Source organism: Erpetoichthys calabaricus, chromosome 2, assembly GCF_900747795.2.
Source record: "Erpetoichthys calabaricus chromosome 2, fErpCal1.3, whole genome shotgun sequence".
NCBI lineage: Eukaryota > Metazoa > Chordata > Cladistia > Polypteriformes > Polypteridae > Erpetoichthys > Erpetoichthys calabaricus.
In genome coordinates this window covers 319113176-319138531 of record NC_041395.2, presented here as the reverse complement: position 1 = coordinate 319138531, position 25356 = coordinate 319113176, and the positions used below count along the sequence as shown (strand labels likewise).

At 36.6% G+C, this 25356-nt stretch overlaps 1 protein-coding gene across 1 annotated transcript in view; it reads right to left on the bottom strand.

Annotated features, from left to right (window-relative positions):
• zfand4 (zinc finger, AN1-type domain 4) overlaps nt 1–25356 on the bottom strand; it is a 100650-nt gene that overhangs the window by 55866 nt on the left and 19428 nt on the right. The window contains exon 2 of the mRNA XM_028795929.2: nt 15726–15984. Within this exon, the coding sequence (XP_028651762.1) occupies nt 15726–15909 (184 nt within the window). The 5' untranslated portion in view covers nt 15910–15984. The remainder of the gene's footprint in view (nt 1–15725; nt 15985–25356) is intronic.

The window sequence follows — 25356 nt, the reverse complement described above, 5'->3', positions numbered from 1 at the left end:
ATCCCGTCCAGTATTGAGTCAAAACGGGACGCGCAATTTCATTCTCAAACGCGGCACGATTCCGTATTTTAAAGGACGGGTGGCAACCCTACAGTGCCAGGTAACCACCCATACAATCACATTGTGATTCAGACTAGGAATGCAATAAATGTAATTACCCCGATCTACATACAAGGCGAAAGTCTTGCAACATTCAAAGATGATGGTTTGGGATAAGTACACCATACAACATAAAAGAGCTTATGAAGCCTTGAACCGAAAAAAGCAACATCTCAGAGATCGTAAAAAAAAAAATAGGAGCTAATGTCGTTTTACTCGCTGTAGATTTTAGTCAAACATTACCAGTTATTTCACGAGGGAGACCAGCACATCAACTCAACGCGTGTTTAAAATCCATGCTTCTCCCACGCTTGGTTATATCTCGCGTGTTCTCGGGTAGGTGCACCAAAAAATGTATACATTTAAGCATGTAATGGGCAAACAAAAAATGAGGTATACCCGAAGGCACAGCAGTAGTACTTAATGTAACTTTACTTCTTAAATGTTAATGTTTTACTGTTTAATAATTTATACGCTTCTTATATGTTGTTCAAATTCTTTTATCAAAATACCACTGACAGCGCAATGCACGATAACATCGAGTGAATACACCATACGCATCCGCCCACGGCTGCCCTGCTGTGCGCAGATAGGACTTGATTGTACAATAAAATAAAGATAAAAAGACTAAAACAATCATCACCCATAAAGCGGATAGTAGACGTGACGTACTATATGTGTACCACATTTCAAGTGTATAGGTGCAACGGTTTGCGAGCTACAGGTCATTTAAAATCCTGGACAGACACACAAATTGCCACGGTAGCAAATTACAGAAGAAGATTTTACTGTTTAATAATTTATATGAAATGTGCTTCTTATATATTACTTCATATTCTCATATGATAATGATGTTAATGTTTATATTGATTTCTGTGTTATTAAAACTGCATGTATGTGTATATATATATATATATATATATATATATATATATATATATACACGAGCTGTATATACCCGGCGTTGCCCGGGGCAGAAGTAACCTAATCGGTCAAACACTTACATATATACCAAAGTAAACCTAATCGGTCAAACAGTTACATATATAAAAAAACCGAACCTAATCGGACAAACAGCTTCATATATACAGAAGCGAACCTAATCGGACAAACAGCTAATCTATATACATAAGCAAACCTAATTGGTCAAACAGTTACATAAATACAAAAGCAAACCTAATCGATGAAACAGCTTCATATATACAGAAGCGAACCTAATTGGTCAAACAGTTATGCATGTGCAGAATAATTTTACAAAGATTATGCGTGTTAACAATCATTAAAAAGAAAAGATTGAGGAACTCTTCTTCTATATGTGATGAAGCTGGATGAAGCGGACTTGACGAAGACGTAGGTGGCATAGATTGGTTTTTCTAAAACAGAAGAAAAAAATGAGTATCTATTATTATTTTAAATTAGAATGAAAATGAGAACCTTGATTAGAGATAGATTATCCGTATTAAAATATGTGCATGAATAAACTTTTGCTAACTCTCTAGCAAAAGTTTATTCATACAAATTGGCATGGGATGGCTTTGTGAAAAAGTAAAAATTAGATAAAAATAAATTGAGAATGCGTACTTCGATTTCACTGAGATTATCTGTAATGATGAAAAAAAAGTTTAGTATGTTTTTTTTTCCATACGGGAAGGATGTAAAACCTTACATAGGCACCCTTCAGCCCGTACTGAAGGGTAGTGTCAGATTCTTACTGACTAAAAAACACCCTTTTTATTCCACAGCTACCCCAAAAACCACTATTAGGCATTACTTTGGGGTGGCAGTAGTTTAGTTATGAAACAGCTGGGTCCTGAAAAAAATCTGTCTTATTAGTGGCTTCATCACATATAGAAGAAGAGTTCCTCAATCTTTTCTTTTTAATGATTGTTAACACGCATAATGTTTGTAAAATCATTCTGCACATGCATAACTGTTTGACCAATTAGGTTCGCTTCTGTATATATGAAGCTGTTTGATCGATTAGGTTTGCTTTTGTATTTATGTAACTGTTTGACCAATTAGGTTTGCTTATGTATATAGATTAGCTGTTTCTCCGATTAGGTTCGCTTCTGTATATATGAAGCTGTTTGTCCGATTAGGTTCGGTTTTTTTATATATGTAACTGTTTGACCGATTAGGTTTACTTTGGTATATATGTAAGTGTTTGACCGATTAGGTTACTTCTGCCCCGGGCAACGCCGGGTATATACAGCTCGTGTTAGATTAAATTTTGCATTAGCAAACAAGGTTTGATAGTTAGCGATTCCCAAAGTGTGGTTTAGACTTCAACGACTACTCCACTTCAGTTTGTCTGTTGCGATTATCCCTTTACTTTCTCCCACTTGAAATGTCTTCAAACCTACATACACATAAATAAGACACTGACAGAATCATTACCACAGAAAAAGTTACTTAATTATTAATGGCAATACATCACACTGCCCTCAGTTGGAAAGTGTAAACAAAATATTGGATTGATATCAATTTGTAACATTGAGCTAGAAAGATAGGAGGAAACTGTAGATCTCTCTTCACCTAATTTTAGATGTTTGCAGAACACCAGACCGAAGCAAGACAGACAAGCTTTCCAGCCAAGTCTAAAAGTGTTAGGGAGTTGCTGTGCAGTAAAACCTATTTGTTAAAAACTGTCCTAGTCATCATACTAGCGGCTCAGATAAACAAACCTTATGACCTGGTGTACACAGTATGCCTGCTGGGAAATACCAAGCCATTGTATAGAGACATGCCTCGTCATGCAGTCGTGCAAAACGAGTACACAAGAAAGGACATAACATACTGACAATGACAAGATATGCAGTCAAAACGGATTGAATTTCTGCTTTCTAAAACAGATTCTAGTAATCTACGTCAGAAACGAAACTGCTGAGCTTCCAAGATGCCTTTCAAAACTCTAGTCTCAATGATTCGGGTGGCATGCATGCCACGTACAGGGCTAAAATCAGAGCAGGAAAATTATACTAAGTATCACTTGCACATTTTCTACTATACTTGAAATTGTACAGTTAAAGAAAATGTTAAAATTTCTGCAGTAAAGCTAAGCTGATCAAACCATCAAGACAGAGTGCTTCATACTTAACAGTAGAATAATAAGCAAACCATTACAGCAAATACAGCAAAGGTCTGGATCTAAAGACAAACTTTAAATAAATGAAGCAACACTGGCATCAATTTGAAACACAAGCTCATGGACAAACAAAAAAAGGAACACAAAGTAGATTTAATTTTACAGCTGTTGAGACAAAGCTGCATAGATGGGTGCCATAGGTGAACCACAATGCAGGCATTTCAAAGTCAGAATACTACACAATTTCAGAGGAAGCGTTAACAAGCTTTTTCTCCATTAAAAACAGGCCTGCATTTTCAATATAATGCAATCTAGTATCACTAGGAAACAAACCACATTCTCTCTCATTTTCAGGTGTGAAGTTGACTGCATTTAAGAAAACCAGAATAAGTACTTTAAGTCAGTTAAAGTCAACTTTAGGCTGGAATATTATAATGACAAATGGATTCCACTTTAGAGCCCAAATACATGATGGCTAGAGTAAGGATTGGTTTATGTAAGTAACAACCTGTACTGTATGTGTTGGAACATAAAAGCTAAGCAACTGGGCTATTAAGCATAGCAATCGAGTACTTGCCACTTTTACCATGCGTTTTCATTAACAAATCACTTTACCCTGATTGGAAAAACCGAGAACATTTCTGATAGAACAGCAGACAAAGCCAGGATTCTTGACCAACCAATGTGGAGCGGAGGTTGGTTTTCAATTCAAAAACGCTACACGGTAAGATGGAGTTTTGAGTTTGTAGACAACTTTTATTTTCGAGGTTTTTGGTTATGAATATTTTAGCAAAAATGCACGTATTTTACATATTGTGAGCATTTGACTCAATAACATCATACATTGATTATGTGGGAGATTTTTTCCATAAACATTAGATAATGTTTGCTATTGTTCAGCAGTAGATGCCATGTGGTCCATTAAAAAAAGAAGTTCTCAATTCTCCACGAAAAAATGTGATAAAAATTCTTGGCTAATGCTGCACTCAAAAAATAATCAGGTCATACGTTTTATTTCATATAATTGATTGAAGTGTAAGGTCAGCATTACATCTCCGCACAGACAATTCAGGTAACTTTGTTTTGTCCAAATTGTCCAAGTCGTAACTCTAAGTTCACATGGAATTTCAAATTTAAATTCAGATTTAATTGCGTGTCTGAGGGCAAATGAAAGTAGCATAGCACTACAAAACTCTACATGGAGTAAGCAACATATTAAAAAAAAATTTGGATGGAGAATTCCTTTAAAAAGTTTTACACATCTCTTAAGTTACCCACACCTCCCTCTGTTTGTTGCATATACCTTTAGAACAATGTTTTGTATAGAACACTGAAAATGATCACTGAATAATGCATACTCTGATCAATTAAAAAGGCGTGAAGTCTCATGCATAAAAGTGGCTCCTGAAACAGAAGAAAACATTATTTGGAATATCTTTCAACATCTATATAATATTGTTGACATATGCCATGAAAATGAATAAGAAACTTTACCCTACACAAAGAAAATCCAAAGTTTAATGTCGTTGCCCCAGCCAATTTGATCTTTAATTTTTTCTTTAAATTTGAGCACCTTTTTCTGCCTTCAAATAAAATTATCTTTTCACAAAAAGATCATGCAGGTCTCATTCACTGCATCACATCCTCTATATAACCATTTGACACCTGACCCAGAAGTTAACAGACAACTGGTATCAAGTGTTTCCATTCACTTATTGAAAGAACACTATTTGATGACATCAAGACTGTAACCAAGACCAATTATGTTGGACACCTTTCATCTTTAAGAAACTATTACCAATAAAATTAAAGCTAAAACAAGAAGCACCATTTAAAAAAAAGACTTGACAGCATTAAGTACATTTATAAACATCTCTGTCAACATATACGGATTTTGCAGTTTTAAGCTGAGGAGCTCAAGGTCATTCAAATGGGATGTAACAACTTGTGACTAGCCCTCTTCTGTCAAGTCCATAGATTTTTATTTTTTGTATCTGCAATCCTGAATAAAGATCTTGTATAAAGCCATTGTTTGAAATGAAGGCAGCAAACTACATGCTGCCTATATACCAGTAATTATCTTAAATCTGTCATACTGTTATTATGACAGGAACCCCACAACAAAGCACAGCCTCTTACTGACAACACAAAACGTCAAGACCGATTATGTAGCACATGACTATTATAGTCATTAAAAGGTCTTCATGTTTTGTTTTTTATATAAAAAATTGTATTGATTATATTGTAATCATTCCATACAAAAAGATAAACTTTTACAAAAAAAAAAAATGGATTGAAAAATTAACCCCCACCCTTGAGAAAGATAGCATGGCCAACGGACTAAAACTTAAAAATAGTAAAAATAAATAAACTGATGAGTTTATTTGGCGGATACAGATAAATGAAGAAAAAAATGGGGAGAGAATCTACTTCCTCAGTGCTTTAAGAACTTATTCTAAAATATTATTGATTAGATCCTGCCAGGATTTGAAAAAGTTCTGCACAGATCCTCTAAGTGAGAATTAGATTTTTTCCAATTTCAAACAATATAAAACATCAGTTACCCACTGACTTAAAAGAGGAGAGTTAGGATTCTTCCAGTTGAGCAAAATAAGTCTGCATGCCAATAATGTAATGAAGGAAATCACAGTTTGTTTGTCCTTCTCCACTTCAAGCCCATCTGGAAGAACACCAAACACAGCTGTTAGTGGATTAGGAGGGATTGTGACACCAAGGCTGTCTGAAAGGCACTTAAACTTTTTTGTCCAGATTGATGTTAATTTGGTGCAGGCCTAAAACATGTGACCCAGTGAGACTGGAGCTTGATTGCAGCGTTCACAGGTTGGATCTTGCCCTAGAAACATTTTGGACAATTTCAAGCGAGACAGATGTGCTTGATATATAATTTTGAGTTGAATAATTGTATGCTTTGGGTATATGGAGCTCGAATGAATTCTCTGCATTGCTATCTTCCACTCCTTTTCTGATATGTTGAGCGAGAGATCCTTTTCCCATTGTCCTCTCTGATCTTTGAAAGGGAGGGACTATAAAATATTTTTATATATTGAAGAAATGCTGTCTGAGTCTGAGACGGAGGAATATTTTTTTCCAGTATAGAGGAAGGTGGGAGATGGGGAGAACTGGGCAAGTTCTGTTTGACAATGTTTCTAATTTGAAGATAGTGAAAGAAAGGGTTGAAAAAGGTGGTAATCATGCAGAGGTGCCACAGATAAAAGATTCTCCATTTTAAAATGCTTTCTACATTGGTTCCATATTCTGAGTGAGTGAAGCACAATTGGGTTATTAGTATATTGGTGATGACTTGCATTTATTGGGGTACTGAATGATTTTATTTCTATTGTGGCCCAAGCCTGTGTATTTTCATGTTTTTGTGTCCAGGTTTTTATAGCTTGTATGTTTGCTGCCCAGTAGTAAAACTAAAAGTTAGGTAGAGCCATGCCACCTTCTGTCTTACAGCGACACTACAACGGCCTTTGGATACGTGGATGTTATTGGTTCCAAATAAATGAGGTTATGGTTGAATCCAATTGCTTAAAGAATGATTTATTGAGGTATATTGGAATGTTTTGAAATAAAAAGAGAAGCTTAGGAAGGATATTCATCTTAACAACATTAATTCTTCCAGCTAGAGTGAGATGGAGGGTTGACCATCTATGCAAGTCTTGCTTAATTTTTTCCATACAGACGGCGAAATTTTGTTGATAAAGAGCTTTATGTTTACTTGCGATATTTACCCCTAGGTATTTAAACTAATCTGCAATAATAAAAGGGAAGGTGTCCAGTCTAATATTGTATGCTTGAGAATTCATTGGAAGGAGCACACTTTTATTCAAATTAATTCTGAGATCTTTTGAAATTCTGTAAGTGCTGTTAAGACTGCAGGCACAGTATTTTGTGAGTCCAATATATATAAAACCATATCATCTGCATATAGAGAAATTTTCTGTTCAAGTCTTTCTCTGATGATCCCCTTTATCTGATAAGCATTGACAGTGAACTGCCAGTGGTTTAAAGGCGATTGCAAATAGCAGTGGTGACACAGGGCATCCTTGTCTGGTACCACGCTCTAATTTAAAGTAGTCTGAGCAAATGTTGTTAATACAAACTGAAGCTTCTGGATTGGTATACAGTAGTTTGATCCATGCACAAATATTCGGGCCAAACCCAAATTTCTCTAATGTAGTGAAAAGGTAGTTCCATTCAATCATATCAAATGTTTTTTCTGCATCCAACGATAATATTATTTCCGGGGTGTTTGACTTTGCAGGTGAATATATTACATTAAAACAGGCATTGAAGATTAGAAGCGAAGTGTCGGCCTTTAATAAATCCAGTTTGATCTTGTGATATTACCAAAGGCAGCACTTTCTCCATCCTTCTAGCTAGGACTTGAGTATCTTAACATCATTATTCAGAAGTGAAATTGGTCTGTATGATGCACATTGTAATAAGTTCTTGTTTTGTTTAGGAAAGACAGTGATTAATGCTTGGCAAAAAGTTTCAGGTAGAATTTGATTGTCTCTAGCTTCTGTAAATGTTGCTAATAAGAGGGTAGCTAGCCGAGTGGAGAATTTCTTATAAAATTCGACAGGGTAGCCATCTGGGCCTGCTGCTTTCCTGCTCTGAAGTGACTTTATAGCATCTAGCAATTCTGATAGCGCCAGAGGTTTATCCAATTCCTCTGCAATAAAATTATCTATTTGTGGTATCTGTAATGTATCCAGAAATGCATTAGATTGTGTGTTGTCTTCTTTAAACTCAGTAGAATATAAGGATTTATAGTACTCTCTAAAATGTGTGCATTATATTTTTATGGTCAATGATTTTATCTCCGTTTGTGTTGGTGATTGCTGGGATTGTATTGTGAACTCCTTGCTTGTGGATTTGTTGAGCTAAGAGCTTATTAGCTTTCTCTCAGTGTTCAAAATAATGATGTCTTGATTTAAAAATGAGTTGTTCAGTTTCTTTGGTTGTTAAGAGGTTGAGTTCTGAATGCAGAGCCTGTCTTTTCCTATGAAGAGCTTCACCTGGACACCTGATATGTTCTTGATCTGTTCTAGTAATTTCTCTGGTTAGCTCTGATACCTTCTTGGTTTCTAATTTATTTCTGTGGGACAGATATGAAAGAAAAAAAAAAAAAAAAAAAAAAGAGCTTGGCTAAGTAGCTTTCATGGGATTACATGTCAGTTTCGCCTCTAACATACTTTACACCTAGAAAGGTGCAAGTATGTGGAGGGAAGGGGTGCTACATTTTGGTCTAATCTTTACCTTCTTGTGACATTACACAAACCAGTTTTCCCCTTTATCGTACAGTAGTGTGACTTTGAGGGGGACAGAACAAAACAAAAAAAAAAAACAAAAAAAAGGAACCAAAAATTCTTTTCTGCTTCAGCCACTACTTTACATTTAGCACAGCAACAACTTTAATTCCCTTTAATTGTTTACTTAAGCAAACATAAGTCAATTAAACGTGAGTTGAAACTAGTTCATGTGGTCTTGCAGAGAAAAAGGCAGATTAACAAAACAAAAATGTCGTACTTTCTCAAATGGAGTTAAAGTTCACTATTGTACTTTTGAACAGAACCAACCTCTTGTGAAATTCAACAGCTTGAAGCAGTTGTCACAATAGTCACTGATTATAGAAAGTGTTTCTCAGCTCTCAAAGACGATAGAGCTTTTAGTGACTGAAACTGGAAATTTTAAAGAAATAATGGCCATTTTCTTTTTTCGTTATTCTGTCATTTTACAATTAGTTTCTTTCTTCCCCCAAACACTCCAACCCAGGTTAACTTAGCCACAATTCAGCCAATATCTAGCAACTAACATTCGTATCGAGAAGGAATGTTCAATATTTGAGAAGTTTCAAAACATAGAAAAAATACATTTCACTTCTGTGGCATTAAATGAATCGATCCAGAGCAAAACATTAAGATGACAAAAAGGTACAAACTGACACCACTTGAAATTCTCTACTGCATCGCAATTCTCAGATGAACAGTCACAGAAAGTACATGAAGTATATAACGGTTCAGTATACAAAGTAAAGATCTTCCTAAAGAAAGATGTTCACAAATCAGTAAATTGACTGTAATGTCTATACATTGCTCCTTTAACAAAAATTTGAGAACACAGGAGGAAAAAAAAAAAAAAAAAAAAAAAAAAATCAAAATCAAGAATAAAGCAAAGCCTTATTATATGTATAAAGTGAAACAGATCATAATATTAAAATTAAGACCAAAACAAAAATGGTACATTAATTTCAAAATCTTTTATAAAGCAAGACTTAAAAGTAAACTCTTAGCTAGCAGACTTGCCATGTGCCAGCACAGATGGCATCATGATGCACCAAGCTGGTGTACTGTACACAGCCAGAAGCCCAGTGGAAATGTCAAAGAACACTGGTCATAATGAGGCAGAAACACCTGAAGATGGCAGTAGATTTGGATAAGAATGTTCTCATATACAAATAGCATAAAAGTAACTGGTAACACCACTTAAAAGGTTGCTGACCCTCTTATTTAAACTTTTAGAACTCTGCTCTTTGCTAGAATACATTAAAACTATTTTACTTCTAACATCTCTCTATTATAAAAAAAAAAAAAAAAAATCTTGGGAGGGAGATGAGACGTGATATTCTCGGAGACACTTTAACGTCCCGCGAGACAAAGAAGCGAGATAAAAGGACAGTTCCTGTACAGGCTTTTAAATGATCGTCGCGCAGCGCGACATGCAGATCAAACAGTACAGCACAAGCGGTAGCTGGCTTAAAGGACAGTTGCTGTACAGGCTTTTAAACGATTGTCACACAGGACGTCACAAGAAGCAGCAGCTGCTGTACAGGCTTCTAAATGATCAACGTGCAGCGCGACATGCATATCATGCAGCACGGCACTAGCAGCCCCGGGGTGGAGAGGGAGAATAACTCATTCACTACAGATTTATTACCGGCAAATACCAAAAAATAAAAAAAATAAAAAAACGAATGAAATGAAGATAATCTATTTAAATTGTATATCCGGATAACAAAACCCGGGGGTTGGTGAGCGAAGTGAACAAGGGGTAGAGCCCCCTAGTATAATAAAAGATTACCATTCTGTTGGTCATCTAAACTGAAGTGCAATGTTACAGGAGATGACTGCAATGCCCTACTTGAGTACTATCTTACAGCTGTACGAGTAGACAACCAGTTAAGAGACACTATTCTAATGTCATTAATATTGTCTCAGATATGTAAATTGGATATATAAAAATGTTAACTTGGCATATTGCATTATTTCTGCAGCTCTAAGGTATTAGACTCAATGCAATACTGTGACAATGTACTCACTCCCCATAGTCACCATCATGTGTCCTGAATGAAGTTCTCTCAAATCAGTAAACCAGAGAATTCACTGCTAGAAACAGATTAGTATGGTGCTTATTCCCAAGTTACTTTAAGATCACTTGGATATGGTTCACGTCCTCTCTTATACAACATCTCTTTTCCTGCTCAACCTTATAGCATTCAATTAAGCATTAGAAGAACTTGAAATAAATTTGCATAGCTGGCAGCTGGAACACAAAACAGATTTTGCTCATTTGCTCTTTCTCAAACATCCATCCATTATCTCAGTGGTCCCCACCCTTTTTGACAGCAAGGACCACTTTATTAGATGCAAATTTTTCCACGAACCGGTCGGGGGGGGGGGGGGCAGTTTTATACACAATTTACATAACATTTCTATTATTATTAAGTTATTAAGCAGTTCGCATACGTTTACAACCTGAGATTTTTCTTCTTTTTTTGCATATAACAAAGACATATGCTTTGCATTTGCCATTCCAACAGATTGCACATCACAAACATTAACACTGTTATCGTTTTTTTCGTGTCTGCCGTTTCTATAGGAGGGTGACAATGAGTTAAATTCCAATGGATGTTTTTCAAATGTTGACAAGCAATAAGCAAAAGGTATCACTGAAAACCACAGAAAACAAAAACAGCAAAAAAAAAAAACAGTATGAGGAAAGTTCGAAGAAAGAATTTTTTTTACAATGTTTCTGTTTGGGGATCGTTGTGCAAACGTGCACATCTGAGCTGCGACCACAGATCTAACTGCTCTGTGGATGATTCATTCAGGCATTTCAAGGTCACTTCGTTGTAATGAAAGCATTTGCTGAATGTACTTCGTAGTAACGCGATTTCTATAGACTCGTGTCATATGGGGAAACTGTCGGGACCGTAACAATAGTTTGTTGTAATACTCTCTCACCTCGGTCCCTCTCCTCTCTCTGCGCCGCTGCAAAGCCCCGCCCGCCAAGCGTTCTGAAAAGTCTGAGTGAGTCTCCGTTGCCGGCAATTCTCTCGCGGCCCGGCTGTCAGACGGCTGCGGCCCGGTGGTTGGGGACCCCTGCATTATCTGACCCGCTATATCCTAACTACAGGGTCACAGGGGTCTGCTGGAGCCAATCCCAGCCAACAAAGGGGCAGGGCGCCAGCCCACCACAAGGTGCGCGTGCACACACATACTAGAGACAATTTTTGAATCTCCAGTGCGCTTAACCTGCATGTCTTTGGAATGTGGGAGGAAACCGGAGTACCCGGAGGAAACCCACGCAGACACAGGGAGAACATGCAAACTCCACACGAGGTGGACCTGGGAAGCGAACCTGGGTCTCCTAACTGCGAGGCAGCAGCGCTACCCACTGCACCATCGTGCCATCCTCTTTCTCAAACAATTCTTTCAATTAGTTTTTTCATATTAAATACTCTTAATATAGTTAAATCACCTGTGTAATATTTGCTATTTATCTCCCATGTGACATGTACCATGTTTCTAGGCAGCATGTTGGAAAGCGCTGTTGCCTTACAGCTTTAGAGTCCAGAGCTTTGAATCCCTCACCAATTCATGGAGTTGGCAATTTAAGCACAGGTTTTTCTTTGAGTACTGTGGTTTTCTTCTCTCATCTCCAAAGGTGTACACGTAAGTTTCTTTTCAAACCTAACAGGCCCTGTATGAATAGTAGTAGGTTTGCTTGTGGGGCTTTTGATGGACAATATGCCTGCGATAATGGAAAAAGATCATGGTCCTATGTGATGCTGAACTAGATTACAACAATTTTGACAATGGGATATTTGTCTAATTTTTCCAAAATTAGAGATTTCCATTTTCTATTCCATTTTTTTTGCCATGGGCTACTGACATCTCCCTCTCTAGTCTCTCTGAACTAGATGTATAATATATACATCTGGAGAAAACCACAAGGTAATAATTTAGCTTAAAACTGGGTGGAAACAATTAGATGGCTCATTGACTATCACATTTCCAAACCAATGAAACACCTCATGAAGGAAGTGCTAAAAGTAGGGGCAGTTATTTGGAACTTCAAAGAGCACTAACAAGAGGGCTGACTAACAAAAGGGCTGACAAAGAGAAAGCTTCCGATTATGATAAACTGTCTATAGTCAAAAAAGACCCCTATCCACCTTAACAAAAGTGTGTGTGTGTGTGTGTGTGTGTGTGTGTGTGTGTGTCCATCCAGTTGCTAAGGCTCAGGCAGATGACACAACACAAACCTTAACAATGCTTTTACGAAACCCATTCCAAATGCATTGCATTTGTCATTCCAAAAGATGAAACATTACAAAAATTCATAATAATGGATCTTATTACTACAAATGTGTGCGTCTGCCTGCTTTGTTGCAGCGCTTAGAACATTGTACAAATTAATCATTAAACTTCATTTACCTTGCGCCTCTGAGCTCCTGGATAGATAGCAATTTTAGCTTTTTATTTTATCAGCCACTTGTTTACTGGGGAACTAATCAAAGTCGTCACCCTACACTGGCCTAGTTAGCAAGAAAGCACCTGTCAGCACCTTGTACCAGCATACATGGTGAAAGACTATTTAGTTCTGCATCTCACGTAACAGAAGAAAAACAAAACTGCCTGAGCTGCAAGAAAGCTGAAATGTTCTTATTTGTCAAGAACAATTTGCATCACAGTAGGTAGTTGGTGTCCAAAGCAGTTGCTGTATAAAGCTCTGGCAGATTTTTGTTATTAATTTTAACTAGAAAATTCACTGAAAATGTGTAACTGGGAGCAGTTAAGTTATAAAATATTTAAACTCCGAGACTAAATTTTGTTTATTAAGATAATGTTAATGTTGGTTTTACTGACTTATAGTGACTGACCAGTGACTTAAAACAAGAGTAGCTAAGTTATAAAACTAGAACAATTTTTGTTTATTTGGATGCCAAGAGTTATCAGAAAATAAATGCTCTTTGATCATATTTTGCGAATGTCATTTCTTATTACACCTTCACAAAATGTACATATCCAATTTAAGCAGAATTAAACAATCAGCATTGGAAGTCCGTCCACAAAATAATTGGCTTTCGAAATCAACCAGATATTTTCATATTGGCGCATCACTAGTTTAAATACCCTAAGTTCTTGTCAATAAGCCGCGGCTTATCTAAGGAAAAAAGTTGTGAAAATGAAAAAATAGAATATCGGCTTATACATAAGTCCGGCTTATACATCCATCGCGGGGGTTGCGTTCCAGAGCCACCCGCGAAATAAGAATATCCGCGAAGTAGAAACCATATGTTTATATGGTTATTTTTATATTGTCATGCTTGGGTCACAGATTTGCGCAGAAACACAGGAGGTTGTAGAGAGACAGGAACGTTATTCAAACACTGCAAACAAACATTTGTCTCTTTTTCAAAAGTTTAAACTGTGCTCCAAGACAAGACAGAGATGACAGTTCCGTCTCACAATTAAAAGAATGCAAACACATCTTCCTCTTCAAAGGAGTGAAGCAAACAAATCAATATGTCTGTTTGGCTTTTAAGTATGCGAAGCACCGCGGCACAAAGCTGTTGAAGGCGGCAGCTCACACCCCCTCCGTCAGGAGCAGACAAAGAGAGAGAGAGGGAGAGTTTGTTTTTCAGTCAAAAATCAATACGTGCCCTTCGAGCTTTTAAGTATGCGAAGCACTGTGCAGCATGTCTTTTCAGGAATCAGCTTTACAAAAGATAGCAACGTGAAGATAATCTTTCAGCATTTTTAGACGAGCGTCTGTATCGTCTAGGTGTGCAAACAGCCCCCCTGCTCAATCCCCATACGTCAGGATCACAGATAGTCAGCGCAAGAGAGACAGAAAAGTAAGCTGGGTAGCTTCTCAGCCATCTGCCAATAGCGTCCCTTGTATGAAATCAACTGGGCAAACCAACTGAGGAAGCATGTACCAGAAATTAAAAGACCCATTGTCCGCAGAAATCCGCGATATATATTTAAATATGCTTACATATAAAATCACAATTTAAATGACCGCTACGCGCTCGTGTTGACTCGGCGACGCCCAGAGCAGAAAGAACGCGCTCCGGCCGCGCCATGCGGGGAGTGAGAGAGACGGCAATATCTCACACTCTCTCCCCCCTTAAAGAAATTAAATGGGCGCGAGTGAGACCACTGACCTCCCTCCCTTCTATTAGTTATAGGTTATAGTACGTTCGGCTTATCCATGAGTCCGGCTTATCTATGATACGATTTTATTTTAAAAATTCGTATGATTTTTGGTCTCCGGCTAATACATGAGTCCGGCTTATAGACAAGAACTTAGGGTAGTAGAATGATAAACTAAACGAATTTGCGTTTTCACTATGAAATCTGCTATATCTTTTAAAAATTGTTATTGAGCCACTAACATTGAAATCAATACATACAACTCTTTTCTCTAATGCATTTCAAAGCAGTAACCCTGCTCTTAACATGCCATGCCTAATCAAGTGCCTGTTTATAATATTACATCTGTTATGGATTTCCAAATTATTTTTTTTAAAACTGATGTGCTCTATGCATATCACATATTATCTTGTAATCATATCCAATTTTCATATATATTTTGATCACTTCATCTTAAAATAAAGCATTTTGCTGACTGCCATATTTGCAAAATAGTTGCAAAGTACTCGTTTAAATAAGAGCTACCACTTATAAACGACCTATAAAAGAAAATTAGAGAAAACTTTAAATACAAATAAAACCTGTACAGTGAACAAATATAGAAAGACATACCAAATATATGTCACTGTACTCCAAAACAGTCTGCTTCTGCTTTATGGTAGAACAGAGTTTTCCATGGGCGTGGGTTCAGTGCAGAGAGTGCCCACTGTGGTGGTTAATAGTACCCACTCACACCCACTGTCAAAGTGTTGGAAAAATGTATTGTGTCCCCTTCAGTTTTGTGTTAAAAGATTTGCTTAAGTGTCATAAGATACCTATACAGTTAAAAAGCAGGTTGCTAGGGTTAACCTTATGGCAACACAGAAATGCACCACAGTAACAGAATTAGTTAAAGCTATGAAGAATTATATACTTGTGCAAAAGTAAAATGTCTTAGCCGCTCTATTCAAATTTATTTAACTGATATATATTATCCAGTAACCTTTTTATATGTAAAGATGTATCATACAGCAGTTGAATAGATATTAACACAAGGCGCTCAAACAAGGTAAAAATTGAACACATACCCTCCAATCGATGAATCTTTGCCTTCACTGAAACAACAGTCTCAAAGGGAGACACCCTCAGTTCAAAGCAAGTCCCAGTGAGCGTTTCAATAAATAACTCCATTGTCTCATAAAATGGAAGCTTGTAGTAGAAGGATCCTAGGCTGTCTTCATTGAAGAAAGGTGGCTCTTTTTTATTTGCCATAACGTTCTTTCTAACACTTGCTCAAAGTGTTAGAGCGCTAGCCTCTTCAAAGGCTGGCATGGTGAATGGCTGCTCCTAAAACAAATAAATAATCAAAGTTAGCTGTCACCTCACAGATATAGCAAATTATTTTTTGATTTTGTCTATTTTAAATCAGACATCCATCCATTTTTCAAATCCACTTAATCCTGAGCAAGGTTGTGGGGAAGCTAAAGCCTATCCCAGCAAGCATCAGCTGCAAACCAGGAAAAAATGTAGATATGCGCATCGGCCCATCACAGGTGACCACACTAACACAAACACAAACTAGGAACAATATACCTAGCCTACATATCTTTGGACTGTGGGAGGAAACTGGAGCACCCAGTGGATACCCATGCAGACACGGAAAACATGGAAGCTCCATACAGGGAGCACCCGGGGCACAAACACCATTCAGTTCATTATTTACCTGTAAACATATTTAGATTGCATAACATTATTTTACCATAAGGATAACAGACCTTAAAAGTTATGCTCAACAAAAAAATTGGGACAGCCCCATAAACCATAAAGAAATATATTCCAGTTCTCCAAACTGATTTATATACTATTATTAGAAATGCTCTAACATTTGATACAATCAACTTTAATAACCACTTAAATCTTAAAAATCAGTAGGTGAAAAAGAGCAGACACGTTCAGAGGGTCTAAATTACAGGCTCTTGATGTTTTTATGTATGTTATGGAGATGAAAACGTGTTGCTAGTGCTGGGCAGTATACCGGTTCATACTGAAAACCGTTTTTAATTTTTTGTTACGATATGGATTTTTCTTATACCGCAACACGGTTTAAATTACCTAAACAACGTTTGGAACGTGGTACTGCGGGAAACTGTTTAAGGGGGACCTTTGTCACTGCTATACTGGTGTTGTGCGAGGGCTCTTTTTCACTGCTACAAGGAGGCTCTTTTTCACTGCTACACCGCTAAACAGGCGTGCAACGGAGTATATGCGGTAGTGAAGGAACTGCGCTGTGAAAATGGACAGAGAACATTCTGAAACCGAAGCTGTAGCAGACGATAAAGTTGAAAATGATGACACAGAAGAACTTTTGCTGGAAAAAGGAGTCACGTCTGTTGTCTGGAGATACTTTTGAACATAATGGTCCACATCCGACCTTTTAAATCCAATGTGTGAATACTGTTTCTATACTACTGGATAATACTGCAAGCCAAGTTTTACTTGTTTTATTTTTTTCAATACTGTGTAATGTACCTGGGTACTGTGTAATAGTGTGACGACATGTTGACTTTATTCTCGACATTTCTACTTTATTCTCGCCGTTTGTCGAGATTAAAGTTGACATGTTGACTATTCTCGTAATTTGTTATTAAACTAGAGCATCGTAAACTAAACTTCATCTTAAAATGAATATTTAAAATTTACTAGATTTTCTCAAACCCCATCATAAGTTATGTAGCACATTATATGCTTTGTTTTAAGTGTCTTAAACTGACTTCCTCTTGCACTAACAGGAGGTGCAGGCAGCACACAGAATACATTAATTTCATGATATTCCTGATCCCTGAACATTTAGAATGCTAAGATAAATACTTGATATCATTTTCATGATGAAATGTATTAAAGCATGTATTAATCTTGTGGCGGTACGGTGGCGTGAAGGTTGCACTGCTGCCTCGTAGCAATGGGGTGTTTTTCTGGTGGGATTACTCGGCATGCTTCAGTTTCCTTTCAAAGTCATGTAGGATGTGGGGTGTTGTTATGCTATATTAACCGTGCTAGTGTATGTATTGCTCATATTCACCCTGCGATGTGCTGGCGCCACATTCAGGATTTGCTCCTGCCTCGCACACAATACTTACTGGGATGGGCGCAACCCTGAATGGATGGCATAATTAAACATGTATAACGAAGATTTTTTTTTTTTTTAAAGTTCTGAACACTCCGTGGTCTAAGTTTATAACTACGTTTAATTTCACAAAGACGTTTGTCGTGTGGTGATTGGTTATGTGAAGAAAGAAAAAGGAAAGATGGGAACTGCGGGTTTGGTACATCAAACCAATACTATTAGTGTAGAGGAAGTCAGTTTAAGAAGCGCATACAGCGATTAACAGCTGGGTCGGGGAACACAACACAAAGCATTTAATGTGCTACATTGACATATGATGGGATTTGAGAAAATCTAGTAAACTAAACATTGATTTTAGGGTGAAGTTTAGTTTACGACATTCTACTTTAATGACAAAATAAACTGAGAATAAAGTGAAAATGTCGACTTTAATCTCGAGATATATAGTTTTTTTTTTCTTCACTGTGGCCCTAATACGTGTCCGTAGGGCTATACCACAAATAGCATTATAAATGCAAGTTTTATTATTTATGTACTGTATATAGCTTAGCTTGAAGCAAGGTCCATATTAATGCAGTTTGCCTTAATGATGGTTCAGTTGGTAAAGATGTCATCACCAAGTTGCACTTGTTTTATTTTATTTTAATTTGGTCAATACTGTGTAATGCACCTGGGCTTTGAAGTCTTGGAAGTAATAGTATTATTACTGGCAGTTGCATTATTATTTATTTTATTGTTATTTATTGGTTTAAATATTATGCAGTTAAATGATGGTAAAGTTGTTTAAAAAGTCACTTTAACGTGTCAGTGGACAGAGATGGTTAACATTAACAGAAAGTGTAGTTGTTTACAAAAAATATTTACTATTTATTCCTTTTCTAAGACATGTTCAGTGCAATACAACTTTTGACAAGCACCTCTGGACATTTTACTAAGTCTAAACACCTCTTTGGATGGTTGAAAATATGTTGTCAAAATTTAGTTTAAGTTGTTTGCAAAATTTGTTCAATAAAAAAGGCTCTATATTTTGACTGCATCTGTCATGCAACGTGATTCCTTCTCTTCATTAGTGCCACCCCCTTGAAAACTATCACTTTATGGGGCCATGCAAACCTGTATTAATACTTGTGTGCACATAAAATGTTTTTTTGTACAATGTACAATTCTCATGATAGTGGAATAGGTTATTCTTAGCCAGTAATTGCAGTGGAAAATGTGGTTAACATCCACTCATGCATGGGAAAAAAATACCGTCCAATACCGTGAAACTGGTATAATTTTGAAAAATACCGTGATATAGAATTTTGATCATACTGCCCAGCACTACGTGTTGCGTTATATAGCTTGGCTAAACGGTCTTTAAGCGATAACCTGCGTATTTTTAATATGTCAAAATGTTGATGTGGTGGGTTCTATTGTGAAGAATACTAGGAAACTTGTAACCGACTCGAAATTAAAAAGATCCGACTACAAATTAAGAACCTGTCAAAATTTTCCAAATACTTATGATTGTACTTAATTGCATAACAAAACCAACCACATGCTCTTAATACTTTCTCTGAAAATGGTTCATAAACTTAAAGAAATATGTTTTAAACTCGCTGGCCAGCAAGTAGTTAGGAGACAAAATAAATTCAGCTTGCTTATGCAAATGTTAGAAAATGCTGTTTCCAGTTATAAAATTACTTCAAGAATAATTTTACACCTAAAAAAATAAGAAAATTCTTTAATTAGAAGAAGCTAAAATAAATAATGCATTATAATTTATCACCTGTTTAGACACTGTGGCTAGGAGTGGGAGTACACTGAAAAGACGATATCCTAAGCATTCTAGAACAGTTGAATGTTTTATTTAGAAAGGTATCTAATGTGGATAGCACATGGATTTCTCCACATTTTGAACATGACTACAGTATACAGTGAGATTTTACAAAACAATTGCCAGACAAACCTTTCGAGAAATGATGGAAGCAGTTCATAGGGATATCAAAATGTTTGTCCATTAAAAACCCAATATCTATTTTTCTCATGAAAACATTGTTTCCCTCAAATAAGAAAATGGGAGAAAGCAACAGTCTCTTCAGGAGATATTTACATACATTTACACACTATATTTACATACAGTGAAAATGTGCCCACTGAAAGTGAAATTTTAAACATTGCCTGAAATCTTGGGACAAAAAAAAAAAAAAAAAAACACTGACCGCCCCAATTAGGTGTAGCAAATAAGGCCTTTTAGTAAAGTTGGATGGCAGGCATTTTCATTAGTAAAGCAGACAGCCTTCTGTTTGTTAAACACGTTTCTTTACACTGCATTTTAAGACTGATTGCAAACACTCACTGCCCTGGTTATGGATCTACAGTTGTACTAAGAACAGGTTTTTGTTGAACACTTTTCTGCCACCTTAAAAGAACTGTTCTGCTCTTGTACCAATTTACTCTTAAAACAGATATCTAAGAACTACTGCCACTTTACAATTGTAAAGCATCCATTACAGCAAGCAATTATTTGCTCTCAAATTGCCTAAAACAATGATGCATAAACAAAAAAGAAAAAAATTGAATATAAACTCACTGTGTGAGCCATAAAGAAAATATTAAAGATAGACATTAATATATTTGAGCAATAACGAAGTTGTCAGTTTTTTTTTTATTTTTTTTTTTTAAAGAACATTGCTTGTACTGTAACTTCTTCCCAGCTCCGTCTTCTCCTGGATCACATCACTTTGTGAGCACAAAGTACTCCCTTTTTCTTGAAGGGCTGTGTTGTCAGGAGTCACACTGATCAGTTTTCACATGCATCTTTTAAAGGAAGAAGGGGGGTGTGTGAGAAAGAGGTGTCACAGCACTTTAGGCATCCCCTGTAAAAGTCTATTTAGTGTAAGTGCCGTAATTTACCAAAGTATTCAATAAAAAATTGATTGAACTACATTTTCTTAATTTACTAGCTGTCCGTGCTCCTCTCACACATGGTAGGCCCACATGCATTGACTCTCTGTATGGTTTTTAAGGAAGCTAATAATGTCATTAGCTGCACCACATTCAGCAGGAGAAGGTTCCTACAAATTTCAAAATTCTCCACTAGGATGTGAGTGTTTCACTCAAAAAATCTTGGAATATGGTTGCTCATGGTTTAAACAAATAATTTTCCACGACAGCACTACCCATAATGGACAAACCAACAATGCAGTAAGTAAACCACTTACACTTACTAAAAGCTACTGTTGAACAGCTAAGTGTTGTGAATCTGGTTAATTTGAGAAATTCAGGCAGAGACGAGCATCACGATGAAGAGCCACAACATTTCTTTGAACAGATCAGAAATTGCCTGCTAAATGCACTTGTCACTTTCCATAATTACTATTTGTGAGGACACTGAACTAAAATAGTGTTTCAGTACATATATTAGCTAAACATGATAAACTAGTCTTTTGGATACACTAGCTATTTTTATTTCAGATAGAGATGCATTTTCACCCTTTGTTGGATATTTACGTCAGAGCTGACTACTTGGAACTCTTCTTGCTGTCACTTCACAGATCAGAAAGAAAATGTTAAAATTAAGCGGCAATAATATCCTATTTAAACGTAGGTCAGCTTGTTAAAGTATTTTTGCATATTTCCCCCAATAATTGAAATCCTAATAAATCACACTAAATCAGGCCAACTCAGGAAGATGTATTTTTTAATCGAGTGCAGTTGATCTAAACTAGAACAGAATTTCAGTCACAACAACACAGAGTTAGCGGTCTGCCTGCAGTGGAGCTACTGCCGAGAAGTTGGCTTTTTTGAAAACAAACACTTTCTACTACAGTTTATATTGCCAAATGGGCACACCATGCAGTTCAGAAAAATACTGATTTTAATATTAAAAGGGTATGCATGTGTTAAGTATAATGTTCTGTGCACTTTACACATTCACTTAAATCGGTGCAGTCAGCATGATGAAGGCCCCACTGCCCTTGTCTCACCAGAAACTACCACCCTAGAAAAGTTGCACTAAATTCTGCCTAAGAAATGTTCTTCGATGTAAATTTTATTTCCCATTTTACCTCTTATGTCTGAAACGATTACAAAGAACAGAACTACTTTTCTGAGTGAACTCGTTTGTGTTCTGTCAGAACTATTTACACAAGCTTTTTGATGGATTATTAATGTGCTATACTCAATTGGGATAACCTACTGATTAAGATATCTAGTACATTGTTTTTGAAAAAGTGAAAAATTGCAGAAGAGCAAGAACTTAAAGTGAACAAATTTATATGTGAACTGTCAGCCCTGCTCATCACAGTCTTTCGAAAAAAGAAAAAAAAAAAAAGCTTACATGTGATAACAGTAACAACTGGAAAATTAAAAAAGCAAAGCAGAATCAAAGTTGGCAGTCCAAAAAGTAACGGTAAATTAGTAGGGCATCAAAAACTAATCAACAAAATTTGATTATTAACTTTGTTGCCAACAATTTTCATTGTTGAATAGTTGGATCGGTGATGTCATATGCATTACGTTATGTTGTCACGTTCTGCATTTCAACATGGTGGAGGCAGAGGAACACAAAAGCTCAAAATTGCGACCTAAAATATCTAAAGTGTGGGAACACGGTGTTAAGGTCTTCCAAAAAAAGGTTGGTTGTAAAATATGCAATGCAGAATTGGCATGGCACCTGAAGAGGAAACACATGGGAGTGAGTGAAGATGTGTCTTCAGCACAGAAAACTAACATCCCACAGTTATCTAGGGTGTTTTCACATTTAGCTTGGTGGACCAGAGAATGCTTCCGAGTCTGTCCTCAGCTTCACCCCCACTGCATTTCTATGCTTTCAAACAGTATGCGTTTCTGCCGTATTTGGGAGTTCACTCATCATGAACAGTTGTTACCAACAATGGAATAGGAATAATGGATAATTTGGAACAGTCTGTAGCTTGTGCTACTGGCATTAACTTGGTTTTATTATTATACTTTGCCAGTGTGAATGCAACCATAAAAACAACTTTAGGGCTATTGTTAAATTAGTAGTTCTGCTGAAGATATATTATTTGAAATCTTATTCATATAAAGATCCATTTCTAAGTCTATCGTTAAGACGAATTAGTAGGCAAGTCAGAACAGATACAAGGTTCTTATTTCACATCAGTCAAATGTTTGTCATAGTATATAAAATATATTTTAATCTTTCTATGCATATACACTCAACACTGTGTTAACAGCTAAGTGATCGGACTTAAAAAGGCTCATTCCCCGAGCCAACAAATTGCTCAAGCCGCGCAATGTTTTCATGTACGGGTACGCTACAGTGCACGCACTAGACAAGAAAACATCCACTCATGGAAGGAGCATTTGTCTGCGGTGTCACTCCTTGCAACTACACAATCTGACATTAGATACACATGGTGACAATCAAATGTGCACAAATTTATAGCAAAAAAGCACCCAGACCAGGGCAAAGATTAAAGTTTGTGCAGGTACAAATGGGACATGGCTAACTGAGAAGGCATCTGCTGCACTTGGCTAATTCTTAATGCATTCAGCTTGTGCCACCTTCATTATACTGGTGTTTCTCAGCATTTATGGTCCCCCTTTTAAATTCATTGACATCCCACTAGCAGCAATTGTAAACCACCACCTTGGTGAAACAACTTGCTTAGAAACCAGAAAATTCTTATCCAAAAAAGTTCAGGAAGAATTATTGAACACATACACTGCAGAACTGTGACAGAACTATTCAGAAAGATGAACATGGTTTAGAAAGTGACTAAGTAATTTTACAAATGTGGTAAAGAAAGAGTTCAAGTGTTAAATTTAAAAAAAGTTTAAATAATATAATTTTTAAAATATAAAGAAAAATGACAACATTTAACAGAACAACTAGAGATAAAAATGTTATATTTTGCAGACATACTGTATTTTAATTTCAGTAAAAACAACTCAACATGTCACACTATTTTTTGAGGAAAAATGCACACCACAGCAAGCAGCTTCCCTGACGGACTGTGTTCTAAATATGCTGATAACTGATATGAGACCACTCACCATGGTGTAGGATGATGGATTTAAAGCAATGATTCATATGCTCAATCCAGGTTTCACCCTGCCTTCAATGATACATTTTAATAAACTGGTGGAGGGGAAATATCAGGAAAAATTTCAACAAGTGAAGACTTGCATTAAAGCTACCAACAGCAAACTTGCAATCACTGTCAGAATGTGGACAAGTTTGGAAACTGAAGCCTACCTTGGTGTAACATGCCATTTTATTGGAGAGGACTGGAACATGAAAATTGGTCTGCCTTACCATCATGCCACCGGAGCAGAGACATACAGCATCCAACATAGTTGACTAGATGGAGGAGGTTGTATGCAGATTTGAATTTCCATCCAGGAAAATTGTTGCTCGTGCGCATGAGAACGGTGCCAATAGTGTGGCTGAAGCAAACATCTTAAAAGAGAAACAAGGATGGTCCTCTATATCAGGGGTCGGCAACCTATGGCACGCGTGCCACACTTGGCACGCCAAGCAATTTCAAATGGCACGCAGACTCTTCACGTTTCCTGTATAAAGTTGATTATAAATCGATTAGCGGGGTTTCCTCGCTCATTTCGGCACTTGGGCGTAGCAGGGTACCAGCCACAGACTTATCCAGACTTCTTGTAATAGCAGTCTAAGTAGGTCAGGGGAACAGTCTATATGCGAAATCTCAGAAACTAACGACAGTAATGCCAACTAGCGAGATCAAAATTCTTTTACATAAAAAATTGTGGCACATTTGCTTTAAAACCTGTTGTGTGTATATCTGGATTTCGTTGTATACAAGCACAGATATAATTTTTCAGGTGATATTTTAACGATACCCACTATAGAACAACGTTGGTTTTTGCATTTTATAAATGTTTTCTAATATGAACATTGGTTACGACTTTCCGGTCACATGCTGCAAATATGCAGATCTAGATCTACAAAGGCCGGATGCCGGTAGTTGAATAATATATATAGTTCATATTGATTAATCTAAATATATCCATTGTATAAAAAAACTGAGATGGTCATATTTTTATTAGTTCCTAGATCTACTTAGAAAAAACGTCAATATAATTAAGGCCCACGCTTCTAAACAAGCTGTGTACAGCGATCGGCATTGTAGTGTCATTATGACTAGTTATAGCTGACAGTTTACTGACGGTTTTCCTCTCATATGCACGTATGTAGATCTATAATTCTGCGTTTACACGGACAAATTTATGTGTGTATTTATGTATTTAATATTTGAAAATCTGAATGACTCGGTAATTTAAATAAATATGCATGTGAACCGGATGTGTTTGCTGAGTGTGCTCTTAAACAATTCATAAAAAAATTTTATATCTTTGTAAAGTTTTTTGTTGCTTATAAGTAGTGGTTTATATGTAAATATTGGCATTGATATTTGCTGATTTATTTATATTTCCAGAAGATCATTTTTGTTAAATATGGCTGCAAAGAAAAGGAAACTTGATCATCGACCATTTCAAGAAAATTGGACAAAAGAATATGGATTTGTTGGACAAAAAGATCGTGCTGTGTGTGCTTTCTGTCATGAAAGTGTTGTGTGTCGCACATCTAG